General features: G+C 40.3%; 1 protein-coding gene and 1 long non-coding RNA gene across 2 annotated transcripts in view; both read left to right on the forward strand.

The window, feature by feature from the left end:
- Positions 1-4,872, forward strand: part of MYZAP (myocardial zonula adherens protein) — a 64,132-nt gene extending 59,260 nt beyond the window's left edge. The window contains exons 14-15 of the mRNA XM_075045375.1: positions 309-531; positions 1,531-4,872. Of these exons, the coding sequence (XP_074901476.1) occupies positions 309-531; positions 1,531-1,668 (361 nt within the window). The 3' untranslated portion in view covers positions 1,669-4,872. The remainder of the gene's footprint in view (positions 1-308; positions 532-1,530) is intronic.
- Positions 4,873-17,392: 12,520 nt separating this feature from the next.
- The window catches only part of LOC142039125 (uncharacterized), a 133,811-nt gene continuing 128,708 nt past the window's right edge, over positions 17,393-22,495 (forward strand). Inside the window, exons 1-3 of the long non-coding RNA XR_012652820.1 lie at positions 17,393-17,416; positions 17,826-17,943; positions 18,308-18,366. This is a non-coding gene — a long non-coding RNA (uncharacterized LOC142039125). The remainder of the gene's footprint in view (positions 17,417-17,825; positions 17,944-18,307; positions 18,367-22,495) is intronic.

Raw genomic sequence — 22,495 nt, forward strand, 5'->3', positions numbered from 1 at the left:
TTTTCCTGCACCTCTAGAGAAATGACAATGTACTGGACAGTTTATACTTTGTGTGACTCCCAAAGCGTTGCTGTTTCATGCTTGCTAATTAATTGGCATACCTTTTTTGTTCACTGTCAGGAGTAACTTGCAATATTGTCTCTCTGCAGAGAAATCTTTTTAGTTTTTCTGAGTGCTGCTTATGGTGTCATAACACTTCAGATTTCTTTTCAGCTCTTACATGTTGAAAATAACAAGTTTTGGAATGGAAGTTGTTCGACCTTGTGCTGCAAATTTGGGTCGCAACTTTTATGTTTTATCTCTTCCAGATTATCAGGAGAGCAAAGTGGATCATCGCGTGGTTCCTCATCCAGTCAGTCACCTGGGGGATTTGGCTCTCCAATCACTGCTGAAGAAAAACGACTTAGAGATAAGAAACATTTGAATGACATCACAGCAGCTCGGCTACCACCGCTTCACCATTCCCCTGCTAAGCTATTATCCATAGAGGAATCCATAGCAATTCAGATACAGCAAAAAGAAGCTTATGAGGTACGAATTTACGATTTGGTCTGAAAAGCAATTATGTAATTGGGATCACTCCTAGAAAAGAAAGCATAAAGGGATCATTCCATACTGATGAATTTGATGATGAAATTGAGATGGGCAAACTTTGAGGAAAGGCACTTTTTCTTTTATTTCTTTTATTAGAAGACTAATGATATAATTAAATAACGTATTAATCCCTTCTGAAACCATTATTCCTGCATTAAACAAATCCAGTGTGATTTTTCATGTATTGATATGCTAACCTCATTGCACTCACTTCATCTCTGACTAGAAATTTAAATTTATACTTTGCCTATTAGTCTTTAAATAGTTTTTGGCCCTTGCATGAATGAAGGCCTAGCAGTATTTGTCAGTCTTAAAATATGCAAGTATCTGCATTTTCCTTTATTTATGCTGTGCCTGAAAAATCTGAGTTCTGAGGTTCTTCAAATTATGTTGGAATGGATTTTGATTTTGACTTTCCAGGTAGTGCCAAGCTAGTGTTTAAATTAGACGCTATCTTAAAAGTGTTTGTTGCTGTGTATTTTTTTAAAAGCACTTGCTAATTTAGTCATTTTGACACTTTAATGGAGGTAATTTATTTGGAAAATGGAGACAGATTTTTTTGCTGAAGTTGCTGAATGCCAAGCATTGCTATCGCTACATGGTTACTGTGCACAGCTGCTCTCTTCTGTGGACTGATTTTGTTCTGTTAAAGCTGACATTAGTATCGCAGGTGAGGATGGCTGGCCACATGGGGAATTTCAACTCCTATAAAAAGGTCTTAAAATATTAATAGCACACTTATGTTATAAGTATGAAAAGAAACCTGAAATTTCTTTGCTAGTTACTAAAGCTTTTAATTAAGCCCCCTCTGGAATTACTAATATTATTATGTCAAGTTTATACTTCAGTATACTAGTTTTTTTCATGACCAGGATAAAAATGACAAATGAACACTTTTTCTAACTTGTGTCCTTTTTTTTTTTTTCTTTTATATAGGAAATGCAAGCCAGGCTTGCAGCACAGAAGCTTGCAGAGAGATTGAATATAAAAATGCTCAGGTTTGAACCAGAGGGGGAGGCCTCATTGCAATACAGAGAAGTGAGAGATGAAGATTATTTTTCAGCAGAGGACTGAATTCAAGAAGGGGTATCTGAGGATGAGCCACGTAACTGATCTTTATGCCGTACTTCTTAAAACCCAAACCTGGATATTGAGAATACTTGATCTAGTCAGTTTTTATTTAAAATTTTAGCATTTCAGCTATGGGAAGGGCTCATTAGAAACCCCATAAATATATGTGTTATTAAGTGGTAACCCCAATGTTATCTGGGGACTGTTTTTTGAGCGCTTGGGGCAGTTAATCCTTGTGGAATGCCCCATAGTTTTCAGCTACAGCAAAGTGAGCTCTTTAATATGCTTTTGCAGGCTGTGACGAGTCATCTACAAGAGAAGGTTTCTTCTGCACAGAAATGTGATTGCAGAGGGCATTGGCACAGATGTCCGTAAAGTAAGCCAAGGTGCCTGTGAAATGCTCACGTGTGTGAAAGCTCTTGTCTTGTATAAATATGAGATACTTCTGTTATCTATTTAAGATTATCTTGCTTTTACTGTATGGTGAAAATACATGCCCAGACAGCTACAATAAATATGTGATAGTTAGGCTGTAAGTTAGCTTCGTACCACATGAGAGCTTGTTTCTGTACCTGCACCTTAAAATAACACTTTCTGCCCTTACGTTGTAAATAGGTAAGAATTTCAAGTTATTTTGTAACTCAAATTCACTTTGGGCTTTAAGGGACTCTGCTGTTTCATTTTTTGGTTATTACTGCAAAGCACATCAAGAGATCAAGTTAATCTGAAGACTTTAATATATTTATTAAAGGTCTCGGTGTTCTTCCATGTTTTTGTACACTGCTTTCATACTTTGGAATACTATTTTTTCATAGCCTGATACTGTAAAGATTAAGAGATCCACCCTCTGGTTTTCTTGGAGAAAATGTTCTGTGTATTTTGAAGTTTTAGCTATTCTTTGAAGATAAAAAAAGAATTCTTCCTTACAATAACATTTTCTGCCTTTTAATATGAATTTTGAAAGATAAGGAACACACCCGAGAAGTATTTCACAATGATATTCCACTGTTGACTAGGATATTCCAAGCCTAGTATGAGTTCGGTTCTAAAAAACAAACCTCAGAGATTCCTTGTATAGCCTGGCAACACCTGTTTTCCAAGATGCTGCAGCAGCAGTGTGTGCAGGGCAGCAGTGTGTGCAAGGCTGTCCCTGGATGTGTACATATTCTTACAGGAATGGTGTTTCTGGAAACCAGGGTTGCTCAGTCATTCAAAAAGCTGCACGATATCATCTAGAAATGGGGGATGAAAGTCTCTGCCGCTTCTTGAGTGCCTACAGCACTTTACTAGCAGGCAGTAACTCTCTCCCAAATGCTCCACAAGCTCTCCCAGGCAGTCCCTGTGGCAGAGTCCGTACACTGGCTATGCGGTTTGACAGGTGGAACTGCTGCTAAGCTAATATGTGGTATATTTTGACTAGGTCATCTGTGATGCCACTTTCCTGTACCCTTTCCTCTCACAGGTGTCTTGTTCTCATTGTTCATTGTCTTCTCATCAGCTGTCTGCTCTTCCCTTTTCCTCATAAGGCTTACCTTCCATCACTAAAGCAAATTCATATTCTGCATCCCTGCACCGCCCATTCTCTTTCATATGACATATCGCTGCCTGTGTCTACATTTAACTTGGGCCATGTGTCATGCATCCTCCTGCCATTGCTATCTTCTCTGGCTTTCTGTAACTCCATCTAAATATCAGCTGTGCACCTGGGCACCCTCTACATAGCTCAGTCACTTGAATAGCTCACAGAGACCTGAATGTCTTTGTGTTTTTGCCACAGCTGCCCTACTGAGGCTTTTCTTTCTTAGTTCCTATTTTGGTTTCAGACTGTGCAGGTGTTTGCCACTTCTAGGCCTTATATCTTCTGTTTTACCACCTTTTCCTGTTTGTTTGGGGTTTTTTTTCCCCCCTCTCTTCTGTGCTCCTGCTTCATCCTTCCAGCTTCTCACCATCACTTGTCTTTGTTAGCACTATTTTTTGGCATGTTTTCAGTCATTCATATTCATCCATCGGCATCCATGTTGATGATCCATCTGATCCTCAGCTGTATCTATTTCTGCCTTCAGCATGTGGCTCTGACTCTACAGGCCAGGGGAGTGCTCTTCTATTCTGGATGCAGTTCGTCCCTCAGATCATCATTGTCCATGCTACCACCTGCTTGTCAGCTGGGTCTTACCGTCAGTCCTCCCATTATTTCAGTCTGTTGTACTGCTTAAGGACGAGAGGCCTCAGAAGTGTATTGGCTTTCCCTTTGCTGTTGCATGAAGCACAAGTTACCACTTCCAGGCCTGTGTGCATCTTTCCCCCTTGTTAATATCATCATCCTTGTCCCTGTGCTGACTGTGCTGTCACACCTTTTAAGTTATTGTGTGTGGGTTTTCCATGCTGGCTTTTCTGTGCTAAAAGAATTTACACAAAGCCACACAGTTAAGAATTTGTTTCTAGATTACTGAAATCTAGCTCAACGTAGGCTTTTGCTGACCGCTCTTGTATGCTAACTAAAATTATGTTCTTTCCTTGTGTTTTCAAGGCTTACTTTTGCACTCTAAACTTTGTGAAGCAGAGGCAGTTTTCCTGGTCTATATTTTGATAGTATTCAACATGTTGGGGCTTTGCCAAAGTGGATCCCCTGAATGGACAAACTTCACCCTTAGGGGGGGGAAATCATCACTGTAGTAACAGGTGAAGTGCATTACGTATTTGTTATACAATTAGCAGCTGTTCAGCACACTGCTGGGGGAGTTCTTGTAGAAGAGAGTGCTGCATGACTACAAAACCAAGCTTAAGGTATGAATATTAAGTTACTGATTAAGGGTTTGTGTTACCGCAAAACCTGGAAGCTTTCATGGGGGGTTGTTGGTCCTAGGTTCTGAGCACAGGTAGATACTTTGAATTAAGGTTTTGTGCGTAATAAGAAAGCAAAGAGTCAGGTATAAAGAGAGACCCATGTTAAGGAGGATGTGCAATCCAGAATGTTGTAAAAAGTTAGAGAATAAGAGGATGAATCATGGAATGGTTTAGTCATACTGAATTAAGTTTCTGATCGAGTATGGTGCTGCTGTTGTGTATTTCACTATTCTCCAGTTCCAGAACATTTCAAAATGTACACTGAGAATTGAGGAGCTTGCTCTCTTTTTTGGGAGTGGACTGTTTTATCGGAGTGGGCTGTTAACCCAGTAGAAAATAAAGAATTGATAATATGTTTCTGAAGTTCCTCGTGTGAATAATGTTTTGTTTTGACAGTGTAAAGTTTGCAGTCAAATTTGGGGGAAAACTGGAACCTTTTGCTTCAGTGCTCCAAAAGGAAAACACTGGAGATGCAATTAGGAAACAATTGCTATATAGGGAAAGAAAACTTCTGGAAATGCAAATGGATGAGAAAAGATCTGTAAGACCTAAAGCTGAGCAATCATGCAGGTCTGAAAGATGGCACAGAGACAGAGCTTAAATGGTTTGCTGCAAGTCTGAGAGCTATAGCATGTGAGGCAGGTATCTGCAGCAGCAGCTGTAGTCCGTTGATTTTTGCATTGTTAGGAGTACCCAATCCCCAGGCTGCACAGAAGAAAAGCACTGTAATAGAGTTTCTGTTCACAGCTATAATCTTTCCTGAGGGAGAGAACATGCTGTCTGGTTTGCCAGCTGTGGTGATAACATGATCTAGAGGATTTAGCAACTTAAAAATTTATGTTAAGTATTTGGGAAATAACATTTGAAAGAAGAAAGGCCTAAATGCTGCTTAATTATTTTGGAGGACTATAGGAGTAAGTAAGGGTAGAAAAGATGCATAAGCTTTTCCTGGTTTTTAGACTTAGACCTAGCTGACAGGTCAGCAGTTCTGTTAGTAAGTTTTCTGTCTGACGGCTTGTGGACTGCTTCTAGGGGCCATGCAATCAAAAAAAAAAAAAAAGTCAGTGACAGTAAGCTGCAAGTTCCTGTGTGGAGGAAATGGGGCCTACAAATTGAGAGAATTTGAAAACCATGGCTCTGTGCAGGGGAATTTCTGAACCTGCCACAGGGATGCGGTATCAGGAGTCAGGGAAAAGAATATCCAGATGCTATAGACTGATGAATTGAAACTTGAGCAGGAAGCCATGGCAAAAGTTGGTCATGCTCCATGAGCAGCCCCGAGCAGTAGTTTGGGGGTTTCTGTTTGGAACTCGCAGACAATTCCCATATCGCAGACACACCACAAGCTGGCAGCCTTTAGCAGTCTCGCGGAGGAGGTAGGACCTGACTAGCCTGAGTTGTAGGTGGAGGTCTGGCTGGCCAGTTGTTTTTTGTTGTGTACCATGCTGGGTTTTGCCAGTGAAAATTATCTGTAGTGGTACCCTGTTCAGAACATTTTTGGGCTTAATTTGAGTGGCATCTGGCTCAATATCTGCCTTTAGCAAGTTAGTGCCTGCAAGGAGTGTCCTTGGGCCAGGGGAATTGCAATGAATTCTTGGCCTTTTATATCAAATGAATGGCAGAAAGGGGTCAGGGAATGGGAGTCCAGTGTTGGAAGAAGCTGTGCCCTACTCTGTGGACTCTGTTGTAGGAAAAGGTGGCTTTTTTCTTCTTTGCCAGCCTTGCTTCTTTTTCAGAGCAGTGTAAGAAGAAGCGCCATTTCTCCAAAGTGTCTTGTAAGGACAAATTTTGTAGGGAGTAGATCTTGCATGGTATGGTCTTGTTTCAGGGAGGTGCTAACTGAACTGTATTTTTCCTGAGTTTGTGGTTCATGTTTTGTTGCAAGTCCACTGCTCTTAGGGTGGTATGTGTGGAGATCACCACTGAGATTTCCTGGTTTCTTAATGTTTGTTTTTAGGTTGTGAACTCCCACAGTTCTGGGAGGGTAAGGGAAGTAGAATAGGCAGCTGTGTGAAAACAACATTTATTTTGCTGTGGTATTTTTGTCTTTTTTCAGTAAACTAATGATTGTGTTTTATTCTTGTACTTCTGCAGTGCTGTGTGACTGCTGATGTTGTGGCAGGCAAATGTTAGCTGACTGTAGTCCAAACATTTTACACTCACATTGACTTTCTGTGCAATATGAGTGCTTAACTCCATTTGACTCCTTTGTATGCAAAGATTTAGAGGCATTTAGTCATCCCTTGTTTAAAGCAACTGTTTTGATCATTTAGTTATTAAGATTTTATTAGATTGGCCCTTGATTTGGTGAAGCATGAAAGCATGTACTGAAGTCAAAGCTTGATTACTCTAGGAATGTTTATGTGCAGGTGAACTGTTGAACTGGGATATTGGCTCTGTGTTTTGTTTTATCTCTGTGTGCAAGGGAATTTGTGAATAAGAGTTGTGAACCAATTACTGAATGTGAGGAGATGACACAAATGAGCACACTGAAATGTGAGTGGGAAGCAAATTGATTTTCAACTTGCTAGAATCATTGAACTAAGTATTTCATTTTTCATACCGAAATATGAGTGAATGTGTCCTCCAGCAGTAAGTATAAGAAAGATTTCTTGACAGGGAAATTTATAAGAGTTTGTACTAAGTGACACCCTCATTGGTTTTCTTCCAGGTTTGATATTGGGGACCATAATTGCGTCATGCACGAATTGGCACATCTCTACTGAAGTCATGAGGGAGATAAGTGGGGCCATAATGCTTAATGAATATATTAATATTTCCTCCCTCTATCCACACAGCTGGTATTATGTAGTTGCTTATCAGATCAAGGCAGTGATATAATGTGGCAAGTAGTTGCAGTCCAAGGTTTTGCTGAGTCTCTAAAGCTGAGCACTTGATGGGAGATACTCTTTGTACACTTTTCCTGAAGAGAAATTTCAGTTGCAAAATTTCTGTCCATGTTTTTCATCTGATGTTTTTTTTCTGAAAAATGTTTTCCCAGTTTTTACTTGATGCTCATAACATATACATTTAATTTACTCAGAGATTAGTCAGACAGTGGTGGGAGTACTGCAGCTCTGGTTATAACAGCATGTGATCTCCTGCATCCATCTCTGAATTGAAACTATCATCTGCACTGCCCTCCCAGTGCATACAGGTTGCATGCAACCTGTGCTGCAGTGAGCACAAATTTTGTGGCAAAACTTGTGATTCTGCAAGAAGCTATGGGATTTCTTACTGCACACACAGAATCACACTTGAATCTGGAGGTGCAATGACACCACTTGTAGAAGATCTCGGTGAGGGAGAATGGCTCTCAGCAAGGCTGAATGCTTAGCTGTTAGGGCTTTGTCTGTTAGGTGGGTACACCTTCCCAAACTGACAGTGTAGGGAGAGAAGTAAATTACATAATGAATGAGTTTTACATTTCCAAGTCATTCAGACTGTTATCCATTGAAGTTGCAAGGTGTTCATCTCTTACTGATTGATTAGAATGAAAATGGGTAACGTTCCATACCAAGAGAGGAGTGTTACTACCCAGGTACTAACATGAAAACATGAAATGGCATCTGTTTTCTCCAGCCATCTTATATTTCTGCTTCCATTTATATTGAGTTAACATTGATTTTCTTCTGTTTTCATACAAATCTTTAAAAATTTGCCCTACAAACCAAATGAACGAACTGGTTTTGGGCAACATATATATATACATATATATATAAATGAGCTGTGTTGGCTAACTGTTTGCATTTCAATATAGGAAATCTTCAGAGACTGTGTGATAAGCTCTTTCTGTTTAAGTCATTGTTACGAGTGGCCTGTGTTGTCTCCTGGTTACTATAAAAGTCTCGATGTAATTGTGGTTTCCAGAGTTACAGATCCATCAATTCCATTTGTAATTATGTGTGAAATTACTTTGTCATTGGCTTTCCCCCTGCTTTTTCCTGAAGGGGGAAAAAAACCCCAGCACAGATTCACAAAATCTTCATTATATGCAATAATATTTTCTTTACTGACCCAAGTTATTTCATATTGGTTAGAAGTTCTTATTCCCTGGTTTCACATGTATTTCTCTGAGCTGCTTTAAATTGGCATTGTACTGATTATAGTACTGCTTAAATGATAGCTGATGATAAATATTATCCTTGCACAGACATTGGGCATCATCATGTGTCATGTCTGCAGACCAGTTTTTTGCCTGCACGGCAGATTTTTGTGGCTGTGAGCCAGGAATTTTAATGAAAGAAAACATCAAAGATGCAGAAGAAATGAGAATATTAGTCAAGGAAGATACACAGTGATGCTCTCTGATAACCCCTGGTAATTGACATTAGAACTATGTGGGAGCAACTTAAATAAACATCTGGACACTGAGTTTAGACATTTCCAGTGACAAAACCCAGACAGATCTTCTGGACTTGCAATAATAAATATTTCAGCGCAGTCCACATGAATCAACTTAGAATTCTGTTTTCAATTATTCTAGTTTTATAAATATATCATAGTTAATTATTCAGGGATAGAATTTCTTTTGAAGATAAAGGAATTTGATGTTTACTTCATTCACATAAAGTTCCATTTTTTATTTATATCAAATTTACTTCTGTTTGTACAAAAACAATAGTGCAAGCTTGCCAAGAGCCATTAAAGCAGAATGCAACTGAACTTTTCCTGGGGTGGAAGGGCCTTTTCTGAAAATCCTGGTGGTGCACTGTAATTCATTCCAGCTATGGTAACCACTTAAATTGTGCTGTAATTAAAATTATAAATAATCATTTTAAAAAGTTATTCTCAATATTTTTAAAGATTCTTTCCTTTTTTTTCTTTTTTAGTTATGTAAAACTTTTTTTTAGTTTTTTTAGTTTGGTAAAATGGTAGTGCTAAGAACATGGTATCCCTTACAGGCAGTGAAGAGATGTTTATATGTACAGAAGTATTTAAAAGAGGTAGCAATGAACCTACAAGACTGAATGAAACACTGGTTGCAGTCCAGATCCGATCCTTACAGGCAGCGAAGAGATGTTTATATGTACTAGAGTATTTAAAAGAAGTAGCAATGAAGCTACAAGACTGAATGAAACACTGGTTGCAGTCCAGATCTAATCCTGATATTACAACTGTGATGAGGGAATGGCTAGTAAAAGCATGCTCAGATTTTGTGCAACTTTTATATTCCTTAGAAAAGCCTCTAGTGTGGGCTACAATTGCAAATTCACTTATTTCAGAAGGAATGAATCATGTCTCTGAAGTTGAAGAGTTATTTACACATTATATTAAAATTACTACATTCGTGCTTTTTTTTTTTTTTTTTAATTATTATTAATTTGAAACTATCTGTATCTCTGTTGCCAGTGGCCCTGGACAAGCTGAGGGATTCTTCTGAAGAGAATTCAAGATTTAGTAATCTTTATTGCCACCTTAAGTTTAATTTATGCTTCCCCACAGCCCAGGATGTCAACATCAGCACATGTTCCTACAGTTTCCTACCTTAGCTGTCGCTAGCAGGAGCACTAGTGTAAGCTGGCCGCCAATGTTGTTGAGCCACTGGTTGAGTTATGCTTTACCAACAGGTTAAGAAAGTTTTAGCAAACTGCTGCGTTAGCCTGACCTTCGGGTCATCATCGCTTTCAGGGGTGGAAGAGGCAGAATTGTGTTTGAGTACAATTCAGAAAATCCCTTGTGTGCTAGCTGTCAAAATTGTTGTGTCCTGAGTCAGGCTTGGGTTCATACAGCAGTTCAGGTTAGAAGGGACCTCAGGAGTGCTCTTGGCCAAATCTCCTGCACAAAGCAGTCAGCTATGAGGCCGGATGAGGTTGCTCAGGGCTTTGATCCAGTCTGGTATTGAAAACCCCCAAGGATGGAGGCTATACAACCTCACAGGGCAACCTGTTCCTGTATATGACTGTCTTCCTGGGTGGGAGTTTTTCTTTAAACCCAGTCTGAACCTCTCTTGTTTCAGCTTATGCCTGGCTCTGTCTTTTGATGACCTCCTCATAGGTACTGGAGGGCTGCTGTTGAGTCCTCTTGAAGTCTTCCCTTCTCCAGGCTGAATAGGTACACTACACTGCTAGCTTGTGCAGCTTGCTCTTTACCAAGACCCTCAGAGCCTTTTCAGCAGGGCTGCTCCCCAGTTTGTTGTAATTTCTGGGCAAATCAATAGGCAAGCATATTAGGAAGCTGGAGGCTGACAAGTGTATTGTGTTATTCAGTTCTGCCACAGCTCCCCTGGATCAATAAAATATGTTTTCTGATTTCATGTTTTGGGGGGGGAAAAAAAAAAAAGTAACCCAGCCTGGTTATCCTCATCTAAGCCTATGTAAAACTTCAATGTTAATTAAAAAAAGGCAATTTGTGCTTTGTAACCCTTTCTACGTACTATAAAAATGATGGATAAGGAAGCACAGTGAAAGCTATAAATCAGCCTTGAGTCTGATAATCTAATAAGAGCATCTCTTCGGCAGTTTCACCTCTTGCTCATTGATCTATAGCTTGGTAATTAATTTCCCCTAGTTTTAACCTTGTGTTTATTAGAATACCTAATTCCTTATTGCTAAAACTATGCACCGTAAATTTGTAGTGTTATAGTTCAGACAGTGTAATCTATTCATTGTTATAGGAACATGGACGAGGAAGATGAACTATTTAGAGGTTTATTACTTGGAGAGATGCATTTGAGGAAAGACAAGGAATAAAACTGAATGGATAAAGCTAAGAGGAAAATGTAGATTGTGACTATTAAGCAAAAACTCTTGGAACAGAGGAATTATCTGTTGAATGATCCCCTATGGGAAAGTGTTAGGTGTTCATCTGCGGGTGCTTAAAACTCCACTGGGCAAAGTACTGACTGCAGAGAACAGGTCTGTGCTGACCAGGTAAATGGGTAATCAGGATGTGCTGCTGTTGTTCTGTGTGCTGCCCCATGCCATAACTGCAGCATACTCCTCTCTTACAGGGCAGTCACTGTTTCCAGTTCTATTTGTGATTAAAACCTGAGGGTCTGGTTTGGCTACCTTAACTCCCATGGAATTTAATGGAAATTGCATATCAGATCTTGAATCTGAAATACACCGACAGCTCTGGTTTCCTTGTCCAGTTTTGTTTTCTGGTCTTGCTGAAAGGATGGGGCAGTCTGGGTAGCTGTCTTATCAGCTGTGCCCTGTTCCAACATTGATTACTTCTTCCCAAGAATGAAAAATGCTGATAGAAAACAGTAATAAGATTAACTTCAAATTACTTGTAGCAGATGTAAATTCTCTTTATGCATTCTTTTTGTGCTTTGTGTAAAGGCAAAAGAGCTTGAGCTGACCCCTCCTTTGACTCAAACTGCCATACAGTAGAGAGGAAGTGAACTTCATAGGTTTGTATTTAGTGGCTCTTGAGACACTTGACATATGTACATTTAAAATGTTAAGTGATTCCTCTGTTTGGGTATTTTTATTTCCTAAATGATTATAAAGTTTTGTAGAGATCCAAAGATAACAACCCTTTAAGTACCTACATTACAAGCTGACTTTTGTACTCATATGCCACATACCCACATTATATGCAGAGAAAATTTAAAAAAGAAGAAAAGGCAAGATGTAGGAAAAAAATGTTAAGTAAATATTTCATTAGATGGTAAAGCTAACAATTTGCTATTTTATAAATAGCACCCTTTTTTTTGTTTGTTTTGTTTTGTTGTTTTTTTTTAAACAAAAACCCCACAACCAAAAGAACAACCCAGCAAACAGCATATATTGTTATTAGGATATCAGACTCCTCCTGCAAAGCAGAGTACAGGTCAGGTATATTAGCCAGATGTTCAGAGGACCTCTCTTCTCTATCTTACAAGTAGTTGCTCAGGGTTATCAGTTGTGTTTGGCTTTTAGCATAAAAGGAGTTGACAAAGCACCATTTCAGATTTCACCCATTATGCCTGTCTTATGAGGTATCACACTCTTCTTCCACAGAAAAGGATCTCTGCCTCTTGTTTTGTGCTAGAATGACCAGACTTTGCTTTTACTGGTGGATTGAGGATCTGTGGGAGACTGTCACCCGAACTGCACATTTCCTACCTTTTAAAAACAGGAGATGAGAGATAAAGTTTCATAGGTCTGGAGGGAGCAACAGTTTGTGTTTCAGCCTGTGTCACATCTGTCTAACCTGTGTATGTAGTCCATAATTCTCTGCCACAGCTTAGGAGGCAAGTGCTCCAGAGAACTTGGTGTGCTCTTTTTCAAGTGTTAGTGCGTAAGAAAGGATAGCTCTGAAATATTTGGAGGCTCTAAGATTCAATGATGTAGAAATCAGGATGAAAGCCTAGAATCCCTTTTCCAGCCATGTGCTAGAAAGGGGAGCGTGACACTCACCCTTAAACCTAGCCTATACTTAATACTTACATGTTCCCTGCTAAACTCATGTCTAAATAAATGGCCTTACTGACGGGAGTAGAGGAGACATGAGAGTCAGATTACACTTTATCGTGGAACTTGATATGAAATCCATCCTTTGTTGCCTGGACACTGCAGTGAGATGGATGTCTGTGTTAGTAATCTAAGAGGATGTTTGTAGGAGTGCTGTATGTCTCAGGGCTGCCCTTGATCAGATTGCATATAAATACATTGTACGTGGGCTTTGATCAAGGACCACCTGGCCATGCATAGCCAGTGGAGAACCAGGAGACTTACTGAAGGATAAACTCTCCACTTTACAGCCTGCCACTGCAGCAGGAAATGTTTTTCTAGGTTGTGGTTTTACTCTTAGTAATACTGGTGCTGTATAATACAGGATCACCCAACAGTACTAATTCAACCAGGATGGAGGCTATGTGGATGCACGTCTTACTCCTGTTGTCTCTTTAGCTGGAGCAGCCAGTATGCGGGTTGTGCCGCCTTTATGATTTTATGCCAGCTGCATAAGGACAGGCAATACTCGATTATCTGGCACACAGCCTGCCAGGAGAAAGGTGTTTTTCAGAACGGCTGGATCAAATGTGAAACCTGTGGGGTCAGTCTGAACCAGGGTACCCATTTGTCTCACCTGCATAGTAGTGGGGTTTTTGTGGTCAGGACTAGGTGCTTAAAAACAGGCTTGCCATCTGATTGAACCATGACCTCAGTAAAATCCTAATTTGTGCTTCTGGCTGGAGAGTCAGTGTCCCCCCATGATTACCCTGTTCCCTGCTGCAGAGCTGAGCTGTGCCTTACAAGGCATTTTGTGTTTTTTTGTCATTGTGCTGATGGTTCAAGGCTGCCATAGTAATTTTAAACCCTAAGGTAGAGAGAAACCAAATTCCACCCCCCCCCCCCCCCCAAAAAAAAAAAAGGCCTTGTTTGGAACTTGCATTAGGGTTTGAAAATTATAACTAGTTTTTTGTATTCCTGGTGTAACACCATTAGAGACATCAACATGGCACCAGGCAGCATTCCAGAAAGCTGGCTGACTTGCCAGGGCACTGGAGGCAATGTAGCCCCATTAGCACCGAGCTCTGCCTGCGTTAATGAAGCCCTACTAATGAACAACGTTGTGCTGGGTAGCATACCCTTGTGTCAGTAGAGTAACCAACCAAGATAAATTTTGCATATTCTTTAAGAGGGTTTTCAAATGTCTTTTGATATTTTTACTGAAAAATACAGGTATATGCCACCCTGCCTGATACTCTTTCTCTTTCCATTGCTTGAAGAATGTAGCTGGCCTGTTTGCAATTTCTGGGTAACAGCTTAACACCGACATTAAAATGCTTTTCTCAGGATTTATGATGTTCTATCAAGCTAGGCTATCTGACATAATCATGTAATTGAATATCTGGTTCTTTCATGATGCTTTAGTCAAATATCAGCCCTCCTTAGGGAGCTTAAGAAGAAGGGAAGTGCAGAAAGCAGGAATAACTCCCTGCAAGTCACCCCCCAGGCCAGGGGCCGGGGCTCGGGGGAGAAATCCCAGCCTCAAGTACTGGCCCAGGGATTTTGTGAGGGGGCGGAAAACGCCGGGGTGGGTGACAGAAATGAGAACGATGGCCCAGCTGCACTGCGGGTCTTGGGTTGCTCAGGCAGGGAGGAGCTGGCCTCACGACCACTGTGTGCCAGCAGGCTCAGGTGGGTGACTCCGGGGCTCCGCAGGTGCACCGAGGCGGGGGGACAAGGACAGGGACAGGCCCTGTGGGGCCCCGGCCCTGTGAGGCACCAGGGGGCCCGGCCCCGTGGGGCCTGGTGGCCATGGCGGTTGCGTGGCAAGGCGGGATGGCGTGGCCTCCCCCGCGAGCTGCAGGAAAAGCTTAGCCAGAGCTGAGGAAAAAGTTTAAATGGGCCATAGCCTGAAGATGTTATACTCTCCCTGGCTGACAGCCTCGGTCTGGAGACCGGCCAGGGAGGACGAGAATGGGGCCCTTGGGGTCTGAAGATATTAACAAAATAAATAACTCCGACCGCAGCGCCCCCTTCCACTCCCCTCAGCACATTCCGCGGAGGAGCCGGCAGCACCCTTCCTCTCCTGCTGCCTCCTGAGGTAAATCAGATGCACCGTGTCTGCTTCGTATTACTAAAAGAGGGAAACAACAACAACAAAAAAACCCCAATGTAAACACTGTACAGTTGCTGCGGAAACTGGATATAACCAGGTTATTCAAAGGGAAAAAATTAAGCCATCCATGTATGTCAAGTTTGCCTTCACATCTGTTAATTGTAAGGGGATGATTTTGGAAATAAGAGAAGCCATGGTTTAGGGCCTGGTTCAACAAAGCCTGTAAATGTGTACTTCACAAAACCAGGCTTAAATCTATCTCTTTTCAGTGAAGCCCTCACACATGCTGGTGCTCATGGAAATAAAACATGTTTTTCAGGGCTGTGCTGCGGGAGGAGAGCCAGCCTCCATGGTGGGGCTGGAGCTCGACAGTCTGTGTCCTGTGAGGCTGTAAGGGTATGCCAGTCCGCCCTTAGCCAAGAAATTATTATCCTTGTAGTTGTCAGTATTGAGTTGCTATTATCCTGTCAGCATTATACAGTAAGAAGACACGAGCACTGTTTTAAAAACTTTAAAGTACAGAAAATGTCACTGTTGTTGCTACTATTACCTTATGATTGTATTGTTTTATTATTATGTTACTACATTGCTCTTATATCATCCACAACATCATGCTTCCGAGTTCAGAACAGTCATTTTAACATCAAATAGTTAGTCTTTTACCTCAGAAAATCTTTATTTTAGTTTAGCATGCACACAGGTTTAAACTTAAAATAAAGACAACTCTTGTTCGGCTCTGCTTGCTTAAGTGAATGCAAGTTGGTGGTGTATTTTATAAAGCCATGATCCACTTCTTACTGAAATGTTGGCTTCAGTATGAAAATTAAAAAATGAAAATCATTAGCTCAAAGTGCTATGTTCCAGTTTCTTGGTTGTTGACTTTAAAATACCATCTCATAAGTAACACAGTGTTGTCATTGCCCACTGTTTTATTATGAGCTTTAAAATATTCAATAGGGTTGGGGGGGTGGTGGTGGTTTGGTTTTTTTTTTAACACACTATCACCTGAATCTGTCATATATTAAAATTTTGGCTTAATTTGTGTAAGGTGATTTTCAATGCCTGAGATCTGGAAACATCAGGTCTGCTGGTAAAATCTTTTCTTAATTCTGTCAATTAAAAAGAATCCAATGCTTCCTATATTTACAAATAAATAAATAAGTAAATCAGCCAATCCCCATGATTTTCTGGAAGCTGGCTTAATTTTTACTATTTGGAATTGTCAATACTGAAAATAACTAGGGCAGAGGATGAAAGCATGTTCTGTGCCTGCTCAAATAAACTCTCAAGATACTTAGGTTTTCTAAGTGGTCTTTTAATTTTAGACAATAAGTTATTTTTATGTAAAGATTACTTTTATTGAACTATTTAGATGTTTTTCTAACAGTTTTTTTGTAGACTTTCTTTGTCAGTAGAATAAGAATTAAAAGGTAAATAAATGAATACTCAACTGGAGAACTTTGCACGCTTTCTGTGAAACAGAACAAAAAGGTTTAAATTACAGATTATAAAAAGTAGTCTTTAATATGTTATTGAACTGTTAAAGCTCTAATTTTAAGATACAAGGCCATTATCAAATTATGACACAATCCTCCTTTCTAACATCTTTAAGTGTACATATTTTATAAGTAAGTTTACATACATATACATCGTTTGGAAGCATTTGGACAAAATGCATTAATTTCATCTTTCATGAGCTTTTGTACATCTTGTCTTGCAGAGTATTTAGGGAGCATGAGTATTTTCAAAGATATCTGTGACATCTGTTCTTAATATTCTAACATCTTTCTTCCATGTATGTTTGATAGACAACATACTTTTGGCAGTCTTTGTTATTAGAATTGCCAAAATGTTGATATTAATTTGAGTGCCTTGGTTTTCAATGAGTGCAAGCCAGAATGAGCCTTTTCAGAGACTCATCTTTGGAACCAAGTTATTTCTAGAAAGCCAAAAGTTTCAACATTCTTTGTAGGTAATCAGAAGTAGATTTATAATAGAATAAGGAAATGATTTCTGTTCAGGAACAGTTGTTCAAATATATCTGCTCCCTCATCTTTATTTCTGATCTGTGTATTTTTAAATATAACACCGTGTTAGAACTCCATCCAAGTACCAGGCCGTGTGATTTTGCTTCGCTAGATACTTGACCCTCCTAAATGCCCATTTAAAGTGCATTGATATAAGTGTATAAATGGCGTTTCATTAAGAGATTTTCTGAGACTTAGATGTTACAGTGTTGAGCACTGTGCTGTGCAGCTTTTAGAAGTCTGAGCGCAGAGTGAAAGGCACAGCTGTGAGTTAAGTGCCAGGGCTTCTTATGCAACAGATGAGAAGCTCCCTCTGAAAGACCCGTGCAAAGCCCAGATCACACCAGAAATCAAAAAGAGAGCCAGTAAGGAAGTACCTCCAGGTACGCTGGATTTGCAGTCTGACAGGCAAGAGAAAAAGTTCCTAGGTATTTCTTTTCAGAAGTTAGGTGACTGTCATTTCTCTGAAATCACACCATCCAATGATGAGGTGACTGTAGAATTCAGCTGGAATTAAATCCCTTTATTGCAGAGAGCCTGTTCCCTTCAAGTCTATTTCTTTTATGTCTCTGAAGAATTCATTAGCCACAGGCCTGCAAACTATTCTGTACTGGTGTAAGCTTATCTTCTCTGGGGAAGCTGTTATGCAGTTTAGCAAGCCTCAGGGAGAGGGAGAACATGGCCTGGGTTTCTAACCTCTCCAACACATGGAAGGGAAAGATTAGGTTCCAGTCACTCTTCAAAGGATTATTGTGGTGGACAAGCTGTATAACCCACCTTTTCCTACTCCAGAAAGAACGATGAGGCCGCAACTACTTTTTCTGAGGAGGCCAGTGTGACCAATGAGAATGTATACTGGATGAGATACAAGTGATGACTGCATGAATCCTGATGGACCCCCATGTGAGAAGTAAGTGCTGAGTTGTACAGCCCTCCCAAGACTGTGGCATGTCAGAATGTATATAGAAGCCAAGCTTTAGGTACCAAGAAAACTTCAAGGTGATAACTGGAGTATAGATGGAAATGAGGTACCTTCAGTTAGAGAACAATTGGGAGAGGGTTTTCAACACTGCACTGCAGTCTTTAATCTATGTGTGATACTCAAAGCAGAACTTAAGTGGGAGCTGAGTGTGTATCATCAGCCTTATCCATTCGACCTACTCATGTAAAAAAGCTGGGGTTTAGCCCTGTGTGACCACAAATGACTGCTGGGGATATTTTACACATCAGATACATGAGCCAAAGATCTCATCTTATGTTTATATCCATTTCAGAATCTGCAGAAACAAATGTGAAAAGCCCTTTCAGACACTGAAATCCTGTCCCTGTCAAGGTAAGAGGGGCATTTCATAACAACTTCATCACAGATCAAATCTTGTAACGCGATATTTAATTTTGACTTTGGATGTTTCTCTTATTACAAAAAGAAAATTAATTAAGCTGCTTTATTGATAGTGTTGCCCTATGTTACAAATATTTATTGGCCAAATTAGTTTTTATTTATAATCCTGTAAATTCAGTGTAACTTCAGCGATGAGAAATTCACCCAGAAGTGGAGAAACATTAATCAACTCACAATCGTTATCACCCTGATTCATTCCAACTCTATTAGAATTTTATATGTTGTTTCTATTCCTCCCTCCCCCCTGTATCCCCCCCCAATTAGTTTTGCTATTACCCAAACTGAGTTACACAGATCTGTTAACTTTGTAGAATGAAATCCCTAGACATGAGATCTGTAGTAATGGTTATTGTTCTGTGGCTGTAAGGATGGCTATGGATTCTGCTCTGTTCAGCATGGGGAAAGAATATGCTTTATAATGCATGAGATACCAGCAAAAATTTTTCTTGAATTGCCTGAATAGTTTAACTGCCATATGTCATCATGACAACAGACATACACAGATCAGAAAGTATCTCTGAATTGTTATTTTGAGTACCGTTCTGTTAGTGATGATATTTTTATTCCTGTCATAGTTTAGCTAAATTATCCACTTCCTATAGGAAACAAATGATACATAAATTTTCAATATCACTTACGCAGCATGGTTTGCTTAATCTAGTATTTTGTACTATGTGGATTTTGGCTTCAGCTGCCATAATTTGAGGGCTTTATGTGCAGTCAGTATGAACTAGGTGTGCATCCTGATATACCTGATGCTGTGTGTCAATCTGGGCATTTGGACTTTTATAACTGTAAGGACAAGTCTGCAGCATTTATATAAGGGATACTGCCTCATGAATGTCCCTTGTATTTCCTCTTAAACGTTTCCTATAACGTCTCTGTTGACTCACTGACCTTAAATGAAGCAAGTGAATACTGATACAAGGTAAGTAATAAATAAATATGCAAACATGCATAAAATGCGTCTGAAAACTAAAATGGCAAACAATAACAGCCAAGTCTCCCCTCATCCCATTGCCAAGATGTGCAATTTCGCTTTCCCTCAGTAGATGTCAGCAAAACTACAAACGTGACCAGTTTACTGCTTCGAGAGTGCTGTTTACAATTTTAGTTAGTTTTCCAATTTCAGTTTTGCAAAGGAATAGCCCATCTAAACCGGTGGAATCTATTGCCCTCTGAAACAGGATTAGAGACTGCTATTCAGCATCTTAGAATAATATTGTATTCTCAGTAATGCAGAAGTCATATAGGACTTGAGTACAAGGGGCTTATTGCTACATTTTTAGAATTTTCTGAACATTTACCTCACATTTGCCCTCCAGGCAAACGTGAAGTAATATAAGATGTCTAATATTTTGCTTCTTTCTGTGAAGTAAATCAAAACCGTGGGAATGTTTTCATATAATTTGATTTACTCCTGTCTCCTACAATACATCTACTCTGTTCAATTAACTCTCTGCCTGCTACAAGAAAGGGGCACAATCATGTTCTGACAGAAAGCAATGGCAAGTGTTCTGTTGGCTCTGCTGGGAGTTGTCAGCCCCAGAGGAGTTCACAACCACAGAGGAAGGATGTGGAAGGAAGTTTCTTACTAGAATTTTGTGTGTGTGTGTGTATGGCAGGGAGAAAAAGGGTGGTTTATTTCTGTGTGTAAGGAGCATTCATTTTGCTGCATATTACAAAATAAATAGAAATATTTCAAAAACATCATGTACATGAATTGGGGACCAGAGAATAAACATTCCAGTGTTTATTTGGTTAGAAATGAAGACATTCCATTATCTTCTGATTCTCACAGGAGGGTCTTTTCCTTCATCTGATCTCCACCAGGAATCTTCAATTTTTTGTGATATATTGGGTACTTGTGAAGCGTGGCAGATTTGCACTTTTGGAAGTTAAGATCATACCCTCAGAAACAGGATCAGCCCAGAAAGCTGCAGTGAGCATCTCTCCACGTGCCTGTCACCATCTCATTGGCGAGAGCATCAAAATGAGCAGCACTAAGAATTAGAGGCCAGTTCAGCCACAGGCAGAGTTGGGGACATTTTGTGTGGTATTCGCTTGTCTGTAGGGAAATGGACTGTGACCATTTCATCTTGGCTGCAGAGTGTGCCTACACATGCTGTAGCCAGCTAGAGCTGGCCAGCTCCAGAGCCAAATTCCTCTAGCCAGAGATGCAGCCACAAAAAAAAAAAAAAAAAAAAAAAAAAAGAGGGGAATCAGGTGGAGTAATTTTAACTTCTACCTGAGGGAGATAGAGAGCTGTGCTCCACAACCTGTGTTGGCTTATTGACAGCAACACTGAGCAAGTACCACGCTGCTGGCAACATTGTACTTTGTTTTCCATGTCCTCCTCGGAACATTTTAATTTCCTGTGTCACAAGCAACATTTACAATGTGTTGCCTTCAACCCATAGGTTGGGAGCCACCGTGTCATACTATTCCTCTTACATTTTTGTTCCCCAAATTCTCTGTCCCTTTTGGTGTCCTCTCCTTCAGTGTCCTCTCCTGCCTCACTATTCTCTGTTCCTATGCTTATCAAGTGGTCTTTGATCCTTTTCTGCTCGTCAGTTGACACATTCTATATCACTCCTTTTCTCAGCTGCACTTTTCTCATAACTCTGCAGGGGTGGGCTGGGAGATGCTCTCTGGCAGGCAAGCACTGCTAAAGGAATAATTACCCGTTCTAGGGATGGGTCCAAAACACAGGGCAGCCAGCGGAGTTTGGGCCCCCCACATGGGCCTATTGATGTCTGGGTCTCAGCCTGGGTAGATGAAGCAGACAAGGAGAAGCAGTTTGCCAAATTGAGCATGGGGTATGTGGCTCCAGGGTGATGAGGCAGCAGCAACGCGGAGCAAATTTTACTTAGAGGCATCTGTTAGCAACCATTTGGGAGCTAAACCAAATGACCCCAGTGTAATCCTGCTCTGCTGCCTCCATTTTCTGGGCTCCTTTCTTACTTGCATAGCCAGCATGAGGAAGCTGGTGGCTTTGGCTTTCTTTCTGACTCCTTCTTTGGCTCTCCTTGCTGAATGGATCTGTTTCTGCCTCTGTTGCTCAGCTGTTGAGCAAGTCTGTTTCTTAGGTTTTGGCTTGCTCTGCAGGGTGTGAAGTAGGGAACGCCAAATCTGCTGCTGCTTTGCAGACGCTAGATTTGGAGGGCAGTCTTTGCCCCTTTGCCTCAGACTGAAACTGGAAGGAAATGGAAGGATCATATGTAGTGTATGCCTGAACGTGTTGGGGAAAATGTCCTCGACCTTTCTAGGGTTATGTGTATTGCTAATAATGTTCTGAATTTACATCTGAGCATATCGGAACGTCATGAACTAAACACACGTCTCTGTGAAGTTAGGCAAGAGTTGCCTCTATATTACTGGAGTTGAAATCAAGGTGCAAAAATAATATGAGTTAGCCCAGAGTTTACAAGAAGACTCAAGCAATTCCGCAACAGAGTGACAGGAAATCTCCCCATCTTCAGGGTTGTGCATAATGACAGAGCCAGAAGTACTAAAAAAGCATAGTGCCGAATGCTGCATTAAGTTTCATTGTCTTCATGTAGGTCTCCTAGGAAGCTTCTGAAAGCTGAACTTTTGCAATGAGATTGGGCATACAGCTATACTGCTGGGTAATTTAGGATGGTAAGTAGTTGGTCCTTATGTCACAGTAAGAGTGAAAATTGAATGTCCTCAACTTCATACATACTACAGTATGAAAGAAGAGATGTCTGAGTTAGTTTAACTTGGTGCTTGTGACAACTTTTTCAAGTCGTGATTACTGCACCGGTGTATTGGTTTAGTTGAAAAGGGAGGTGGTGGCAGGTCTGAGTTTTGCTTTAAATATGACTTCACCAGAAGAGCTGGCATAAGTTTTTATTAATATTAACAATATTGAGCATAACATCAAAGCAAAGTTTAACTATTATGCAGTTGCATAGCTAAGTATGAAAAATAAGACCATGAGTCTTTCTGCATGTGCACTATTTCCTGACGCTGATTTTCAGGCCTAATGTACATCAACAATAATGGACCAATCCAGCCAAAATTTGCTTCCACAGCT

Source organism: Buteo buteo, chromosome 13, assembly GCF_964188355.1.
Source record: "Buteo buteo chromosome 13, bButBut1.hap1.1, whole genome shotgun sequence".
NCBI lineage: Eukaryota > Metazoa > Chordata > Aves > Accipitriformes > Accipitridae > Buteo > Buteo buteo.